Source organism: Sceloporus occidentalis, unplaced genomic scaffold, assembly GCF_023333645.1.
Source record: "Sceloporus occidentalis isolate IW3139 unplaced genomic scaffold, rSceOcc1.0.p SCAF_10, whole genome shotgun sequence".
In the NCBI taxonomy this organism is placed as follows: domain Eukaryota; kingdom Metazoa; phylum Chordata; class Lepidosauria; order Squamata; family Phrynosomatidae; genus Sceloporus; species Sceloporus occidentalis.
The window spans coordinates 8,758,377-8,767,591 of NW_028316990.1; the positions used below are offsets into that span (position 1 = coordinate 8,758,377).

Below are 9,215 nucleotides of genomic sequence, written 5' to 3' on the forward strand. Positions count from 1 at the left end.
AGAGCAGGCCACAGCAAGAACCAGAGTATCAAATCGTCATTTATTTCAAAACCGCCCAGTAAAAACGAAACTGGAAATTAGAGAAGAGACACGCACACGCCCATCGGACTTTGTGCAAAAGAAGGGAACACAAAAGACAAACCACAGGCAACTTTTCAGGGCAAGAAGCGAACCTAACTTGTGATGGAGAGGAGTCATTTTGGCTCCTAGCTGCCTAAATATTGAGGCAGACATTCACCTGTTTCATTTTCTAGAAGAGCAATCCCCCTAAAAAAAGTCCTTTCCTTTGCAAATTAGCAAACTTTTAAAAGCAACAATAGCTAGGCTAGAATGGATTAAAGAATAGAGACATTAATTTTGTTAGGATGCCTTCCTGCAAGTCCACAGCTAGCTCTTGCATTCCCCAAATCCCCAAACATGCCCAAGGTTTCCTAACCTTTAAAGCAATCCTATAAACTCTTCCTTAAGAACATTGTGCGACCGGTTGACTCAGGCCAAAGTCTGCACCAGGGTAGTTCACTGTGGCTTTTAGGATTGCAGTTACCACAATCCTTCCCAAACAATTATGCTACTTACGGTTGATGGGGTGGATATGTCAGCGATGCCTACAGAGAGACTAAAAAAGTCTACATAGCCCAGCATTCCTAGCAAGAAATGCATAAACCAGTGGTCACCTAACAGGCAAGCCAAAGGATGAGCAAACTATGGCCTTTCAGATACTGTTGGATTGCACTTTCCCCATCTTGTGCAGTAGACAAAAAGAAACCATCTACAAGGAGGCCCTGAGCTGAAGAGAGGAGATGGCAGCCCACCAAAAGGCAGGAGAGAAACAGGCAGAGATAACCAACCCTCCGCTTCTCATAAAGGTTTCTGCTCCATAGAAGTCCCTGAGAGTAAGGCATCTACCATCACTATCTAAGAAAGCAGCGGTCGGAGTCACTGTGGTCTTCTGGATACCGTTGGACTGCAACTCCCAGCTTTCCTTACTATGGCCTGAGCTGTCTATGGCTGATGAGAGTTGCAGTCCAGACACATCTCCATGATTTCCAAGTGTGTGCCTAAGCAAAGGGATGGTTCCCATGCAGTGCCCAAGATCCACGGCAGAACTCTATCCCATCTGCCCACTTCCAGGACTCAATTGTTTTTCTGCAATAGCCCCCTTGAAAAGTGATCCTGCAGCAGAAGGGGGTTAGAGGAGCATTTGAGTATGTCCCATAGACAGACACAGATGAATTACATCTTCACTGAGATTTCAGTGGATAATATAATTGGTTTGTGTCTGGCTATGGGGCCTAAACAAATGTTTCTCTGATCGCCCACATTCTCCAACAACAGCCATGACAGCAAAACTGAGAGTCCTAGGAGGGGCTTTGTCACTGTGGAGGCTGGAAGAGAATACCAAGCTCTTGCAATGACCACCCAAAAAAGACATATACAGGGATAAGGCAGACTTACCAGGACACAGTAATAGGGATGGGAATGGTGCATCCCTCCAGATATTGTTGGACTGCAACTCCCAGGGTCTGCTGGGAGTTACAGTTGAACATCATCTGGGGGTCTGCACAATCCCCACTCAACATATAACCATCTGAAATCCACCACTTTTGTAATTCTCAATGAAAAATGGAAAGTCTTTCTCATTCATCCCATTCGCAAGCGCCACCCATCCTTGATTTCCCCACTCAGGCAACATGAGCAAACAATTCCAAAATGGAAACGCTCTTCGTTCAACCGCTGCTGCTTCGGAGCAATCCGTCTGCACCTAGGAGATGGCAGTCTGCGTTTTCCATCAATGCTGGTCCTGGCCCAGGCTGAAAGAAGAACAAACGCACCCACATTTTATGCAAGATCTAAAAGAAGGATTTATTCAGGCAGGCTTTTAATAATCATGCAACGGCTTTTAAATGGGGTGCTTGTTAGATGGTGTGTGTATTGCAGTTTTTAATGTATTCAGTGGGTCCTTGAATCTAAGATTCAGAGAAGAAACTATCGTACCCCAGCCATACCTTGGTAAGTAACAAATACTGGACGGCTCCCGGAGAAGGATCTCTCACCACGGCCGACAGCAGTTCTTCAGACGGTGTTGCTGCCTCCACCGGCAGGCCTTTCAAAAACCTAAATGGAGAGGAGATACAGAAGGTTTAAGATTTGTAGCCATCCTGATGTGTCCCCTCCACCAAAAAAAGAGGAAATGATAGGAGGGAAGGACCCTTTTCGGGCCAAAAAACCCACAAGGGGAAGCACTGTATGCAAAGGGATCGTGTAGCACCTTGGAGGCTAACTGTGCAAAAGAAGTCACAGCGTTAGATTTCATAGACTTGGTCCATTTCTGTTGGACTCGATCCTCTTCTTCACTGCCACTGCCTTCTCCTTTTGTGCCATTCCTTTTTAAGACTATAAGCTTGTAGGCCTGGGAGCTATCAAATTAATAATCCGTAAACTACTCTGGTTGCATCCAAGATGCAGAAATAATCCCATTTGGCACCACTTTGGCTCAATGCTCAGGAATTTGTAGTATGGCGAGATGTTTAGCCTTCTCTGTCAGAGATGTCTGGCGCCACAACAAACTACAAATCCCAGAATAGTATAGGCAAGACACATCCTCTCAGCCTCAGAGAAAAGCAAACACCCTTTAAACAATAAATCTTTCCAAGAAACCCCTGTGCTAGGTCCACTTTAGGACTTCAAGGCACACAATAAAACTGTGTTTCTTCCACGATTTGAGAGCTAGATGCTTGGAGCTTTTTGGGACTCCCATTACACCAGCGCCTCTTGCCACAGATGAGGAAGGAAAGGAAACTGCCAAATTCACTCACTGCCCTCCGTTGTTTTCGGGAGGAAAGCTGCGCTTCACCACTTCCACAAATTCGCCCACCGTCTCCTCCAGCATGAAGAGCACGGCGTTGGGCCCAGCATCAAAAGTATAAGCCACCTGCAAGGAAGGCCAGAAGTCAGAGAAGCATGCATTTCATCCAAAAGATGAGATGATAGATGATAGATGATAGATGATAGATAGATAGATAGATAGATAGATAGATAGATAGATCTTTGCAAAGGTATTATTGACTGGATTTTGGAGTATTTTGGATTTCAGATTTCTGGATAAGGGATTGTTGTTGTTAACTGACAACTTTGAAGACAATACTACTTGGTAAGCTGGAGGGCAGTAGGAAAAGAGAAAGATCACATTCCAGCTGGATAGACTCCATCTGGAAAGCCCCAATTGTTACTCCGCAAGACCCTACAGGGCTGGTGATGATAGGAAGAGGATTTGGAAACCTGTCCTTCATAGGGTCGCTATGTCTTTTCTACTCAGTCATGTCTTCTCATGATATGCCCAAAGTATGACAGTCTCAGTTTAGTAATCTTGGCGTCTAGGGAGAGTTCAGGCTTGATTTGCTCTAAGTCCCATAAGGGATACTCCATCTAGGAAAGCACCCAAAAATGATGTGATAGGGAAAGAGAGGGCAGCCTCCTGGGAAAGTCTTAAAGGGCTGGATTCAAGATCCTTTTATGAAGAACCAAGGGACCAGGAAAAGCTGAGAGACCTATCTGACAGTGAAGCTTACAGATGCAAACCATCTTTGCAAATTTAGCCTGATTCACCCCTTATGACTACCTTGCCCAGGGAGAGGTGGTAGCTACCAGATTGAGCAGCGCAGGTTAAATAATCTGATATAGATTGTGCCCCTAAATTTAAAGATGCGTTCTAAAGTGGTGACCAACCAGCACCGTCCGTCCCCACATCCCACAAGCATCACAGCTAGGCTCTTCCAACCTTAGTTTTGCCACAGTGAGTGTTGAAACGGTGCACCAAGGTGACCACTTGCTTGGAGATGTCATTGAGGTAGAAAATGGGTGGGAAAGTATCCAGGCATGTGGCATGGAATTGGTTGCTTTCCTTCATGGTCAGCTCGCCAAAAGCCTCAAAGTCTCGCTGCTGGATGTGACGGATCATCTGGGCCATGCGCTCAGGAACCACAGCCTGTGCACGGTGCTGGAAAAGAGGGGATATAATCTGCATTGCATTTCAGGAAACCACGCTGAAATGGATTCACTGCCCTCAACATCTGACATGGGAGCATCGCTAACTGCTTGGTTGACCACTGCCCTACAACATGAAGCAGGCATCAGAATGGCTTACCTTCAGCAGGAAACTTGTTTTGACACTGGTTTGCATCCCTGCCGTGCTGCCCATTGGCTTCTTCTCTGCGCTCACCTACCAAAGAAGGAAAAAAGAAGTGTCAGGCAATGGCGTCACAAGGAGATGCGGGTTGAAACACAAGGGGAAGGTTGAAACATAGGACATTTCTGAGAAAAGGAGGATGTCTGGTCACCCTGGTTCCATCCAACCTCATTACTCACCACTAGGATCAAAATCCTCAATTCCGGCCAGTGTGTCTCCTGTGCTACCTGCTGGGCAACACTGTCCTTGCCGTCGGCATCTTCCCCCATGACCCACTGGACGAAGCCTCCAAACATGCTTCTGCAGGCGCTCCCAGAGCCCATCCGCGCAACTTCGGAGAGGTCTCCCTCTATGCCATACAGCTTTGCCAAAGTGTAGACTGCGGGGACAAAGAGAGGAGAATTGGATCAGCCCCAGAGAACTTAAATGGTACTTGTGGGATTCACCATGCAGTGCCACCCTTGCCAGGAAATAAGCAAAACACGAGAGGAAGAGAGCACCATGGCAGAGAAAAATTGAAAGGGAGTTACTGTTAAATTTCTGCTTAGCTAGAAATGCTTGGTAGTAGGGACTGCCAAAAATGCCCGCTTCCAAAAAACTGCTGCAGCCACAAGTACATTCTAGCGCTGCAAAAGGGGTGCTTTTTGGTGCCAAATTTATTTTATGTTATTTATACCCCCATATGCTGTTAGTGGTTTGAGTACTGGATGACAACTCTGGAAACTAGGGTTCAATTCCCAGCTTGGCCAAGAAACCCACTGGGTGAGCTTGGGCAAGTCACAGACTCTCAGCCTCAGGGGAAGGCAATGGCAAAGCTCCTCTGAACAAATCTGGCCAAGGAAATCCCCATGATAGGTTCGTCTTAGGGTTGCCATAAGTTGGAAATGACTTGAAGGCACACAACAACAAACATAAGACCCAACGGGTAGCTGGCTGCAAGGACTGCCAAAGGTTCCACCCTCAGCAAAAAAATCCATGAAGAACTGATGTGGCCAAAAGCGCATTCCAGTTTTGCAAAAAGGGTGCTTTTTGGTGTCAATTTTATTTCGTTTTATTTCTATCCCACCTTTCTCCCAAATGATGCTCAAAGTGGCATACAGTGGTTGCATAGCACCCCTTCGCCTCAAAAAGGGACTTAGGGAACACATGTGGCCACCAAAGTCTTGAAGCCACACCAATCAGCCCCAACAGATTGGCGCCACTCACCCAGGCATGCGTACCCTGCTGCGGAGGAGGCCAGCCCAGCCGCCGTGGGGAAGTTGTTCTCCGAGGCAACATGGACTTTGTAGGTCAGGCTGAGCGGGGCAGTGTCTCCGCTTTGGCTGCCCCCACGGCGTTTCCTAGCCAGTCGGCGAACTGCCAAGAGAAGAGGAGTAGGTATGGGGAAAAGAGGGTGACCAGATATCCTATGAAATGAAGGGTGTGTCCTGGAAAAGGAGGCTCTCTAGTTACCCTGGGTGAAAGGCATTCCTGGAGACACACAGATGGGAAAACCCAAGCAGAAAGAGAAATTCAATGTAGGTGCTCTCATGCATGATATGAATCCTGGCTTGTCTGCCTAAGCTTCTCCTTCCCATTCTCCACTTACTTTCCCGCAGACAGGACTGGAGACGCGGGTGTCCAATATCCTCCTCCTTGCCATTTAACCAGAGGCGATCCTCTGTGAAATCCCGGCAGATGGCGGCGGTCGTGGTGGTTTTGAGCTGTAATGGAAGCACCAAGCCAGAGGTCAGAAATGGCCATGAACGACACGCAGGGAATCTATTGCACACTTGCTCTGACATGAAGTTTCACTGTCCTTAATGGGACCCACTCCAAGCTATGCATACAGTGGTCTCCCTCCCAAAGCTGTGATCCTATCCAGATTTATCTCTGGGAGAGAGTCTGGATAGGATCACACCTTAGACTGCAATGCAACCTTACTTATAAGACAGATTTAGTTCTGGGTAAACATGCAAAGGATGGAAGCCAGAAGGGATGACAGAAACATTAATATCTTACATATGGAACTGAGTAGAAGCTGCTTTGTTGTTGTTGATGTGTGCCTTCAAGTCATTTCTGACTTGAAGTCCCGTGGTTTTCTGAGGCTGAGAGTGACTTGTACAAGGTCCATAGCCGAGCAGGGATTCGAACCCTGGTCTTATTTATTATAGAATATGATGCAAAAAAGATTCTTGGGGGAATATGATGCACCAAAAAAAAATTATGTCTTCAACCAAGGATGGTTGAATCCATGGAAGCAGAATCTATGGACATAGAGAGCCAACTGCATATCATCTTCTCCTTGTGCCACTGAACCCGTTCTATCATTTCAATCCTTGTTCCAAGCCCAACAATCTCTCTTTTGTTACCTCCCACCGAAAGAGCCATTTGCAACCCTCTGGTACTGACTTGGTCTTGGTGCAGCGTGACGCTGAGCGAAGAATTAATGGGCAGGATGAGCTGTTCATCGCGTTTTCCCCCTGGTGCAGGAAGAAGGACATTGGTTAGAATATTTCCAAGTAAAAGTAACTTTTCCACGCTCTGGAAATGAAAACGTCCAGGACTTTGAGACACGAAGATGGTGCCCAGGGTCACCCAGTGGTTTTCCATGGGCAAATGGGCATTCAGGTCTACCTTAAAAATTAATTTTAAAATTGCTCCATGCTGTTTTAAATTGCTGTTCTTCTGTATATATTGCCCTGAGGTTTAACAATATAGCATTGGGTATAAATATTAGGTATAAATATAGTTCAGAAGTGTGTAACCTGATGATCTTCCACATCGATATCTTACGTTAGTATTATTGTTTGAGCCAAAATCAATTAGGTTTCTGTAAATATGTTTCTCAATGTACGTTTTACAAATGAAAAAATAGAGAAATAAAGAAACAAATTCTTCTAGAACATGGCCACAACTGATACTAATAATACTAATACTAATAATAGTATTTACTTATATCCCACCTCTCCTTGTATTGGATTGAGGCAGGTAACACCATACAAAAGAAAGAACAATAAAATCGAGAACATAGAACAATAGATAAAAATACAATATTCAATTTGATATTTGATATTTTTAATGTCTTGTCTGCTTTTTTTATCTAACTCTATCTTGTATTATTATCTATTGTTCTATATGTATTTGGAGAACGAACGCCATTGGCAGGTTTCATTGTTATCGATTTTATTCTCTGTATGTACATCACTGTGTAAATCTACAGCGCTATATAAATACAGAATAATAATAATAATAATAATGATGATGATGATGATGATGATGACATAGCCGCAGCCATGAAAGCCTTTGACTTCATTACCATTTATAATATTAGGTTGGGTCTAGATACAAAGACAAGAACGGAGATTGCTTTACCATTGGGGCCCCTTTTTTGCAATCCAATCCATCTGTCAGCCAAAGGCTCCATGGTACCATAAATCTCCGGAGTGTGGCACAGCGGGTCCAACCTGTTCCTTGCGTTGCCCGCAAGTGGGACAAACTCACACCTGCCATTAGGTGAGTCAACTCTCTTCCTCCAGGTCCAGGCTTCCAACTTGCTCATCTGCCTTCTTGCACAATGGTAACACAACCCACGACTTATCGGAGCTTGGGGAAAGTTGCCTCTTGGGCTTTTGTATGCGTATGTGACTAAGGATCATAGGATCCTAGTGTTGGAAGGGACCCCCGAGGGTCATCCATTTTGCCATGCAGGAATGCACCATCAAAGCCCTCCGGACCGATGGCCATCCCAGACTCCTCCAAGAGGCATTACCAGTGGCTTTAATCCAATCTAGTATATATATATGTATACCGTATATACTCGGCTATAAGTCAACCTCATGGATGTAAAGGACGAAGCAAAGGAAAACAATGCCAAAGAGCTTACAAAATTACAGCACCCGTAACTATTTGCATTCATACTAAAGGCTGGATGGATGAGAGAGTGGAAGAGGATCAGCAGCCGTAACTCATTATATATGAGTTAAAGTACAGTACTTACCTTGACTGATGGATAAGTTGACTCAGGTTTTTGGGGTCACTTTTTTAACCTAAATCTCTAGACTTATACATGAGTTTTTAAAAAGCCACATGTTAAAATCGATAAAATATACAGTGTTAGCAGAGAAGGCAATGCAATACTCACAGTATTTGACTACAGCAATGTTAACTGGGGCTGTGCAGGTCACCATAGTTTGGGGATGATCTTCAGCCATGGCTGCAAAGAGAAAGCAAAAAGTCCAATGCAATTGCACAATAATAATAACAATGATGATGATGATGACAAGAATAAATTAAAATAAATTGAATTTAAAAGACACTCATATAATCCAAGTTCACTCCAGCAGGATCTCAGTTTTGCATTGCACCCCCCAAAAAAGCCCTACCTTTGCAAACTTGTTGACTGCAAGGAAAGCCAATGCAAAGCACCACCCAGGATTGCAAACCTACCTCCCACATGGGCATGGGAGGAATCAAAGATCAAAGCCCTGTCTGTCCTGGGATTGGCCAGGAGAGCACCAGTGCTGCCTTTCTGGCTAATCAGAGCAGGCCCCGCCTCCTCTTGTTGCAAAGCTCAGCCAATGAGGAAGGGTCGGATGATAGGTTCCCTCCCCTCTCCTCATTGAGAAAGGAAGGGGGAACTGAGTTGACGCGGAACCTTCGAGGGAGGGAATGTGTTTCCAGCACGGACCGCTTTCGGTGTGACGCAAACTAAGGGCAGAAGCCAGGGCAGCCATGATACTATGGGCAGAAAAGCAACAGTCTCAGATTTATGTATCTCTCTTTTGTATACTCTTTTTTGCTTATGTTTTAAGTCTTTTTAAATTAGATTTCCTGAGATTGAAAAACACTTAGCAGACCACGCAAAACAAATTAATACATTAATAATAATATTAATAAATATTAATAAATATGAACAAAAGTTCATATTTAATAATAATAATAATAATAATAATAATAAATATTAATAAATATGAACCAAAGTTCATATTTATCAAAAATAATAATATTAATAAATATTAATAAGTATGAACAAAAGCACACAAATATT

The 9,215-nt window shown here is 44.4% G+C and overlaps 1 protein-coding gene across 2 annotated transcripts; it reads right to left on the bottom strand.

Moving 5' to 3' along the window:
• Nucleotides 1-21: 21 nt before the first annotated feature.
• Nucleotides 22-8,670, bottom strand: LOC149305805 (diphosphomevalonate decarboxylase-like). Of its 2 annotated transcripts, none has more exons than XM_089539837.1 (11): nt 8,615-8,670; nt 8,310-8,381; nt 6,578-6,648; nt 5,775-5,889; nt 5,393-5,542; nt 4,366-4,565; nt 4,145-4,219; nt 3,779-3,997; nt 2,817-2,932; nt 2,007-2,115; nt 22-1,811 (listed from the first exon to the last, which is right to left on the bottom strand). In XM_089539837.1, the coding sequence occupies exons 2-11, from the start codon at nt 8,377-8,379 to the stop codon at nt 1,728-1,730; spliced, it is 1,209 nt and encodes a 402-aa protein (XP_089395963.1). In that variant the 5' UTR covers nt 8,380-8,381; nt 8,615-8,670; the 3' UTR covers nt 22-1,727. The 2 variants fall into 2 exon arrangements, with proteins under 2 accessions (XP_089395963.1, XP_089395962.1); XM_089539836.1 differs by having other exon boundaries at nt 8,551-8,618.
• Nucleotides 8,671-9,215: the final 545 nt, after the last annotated feature.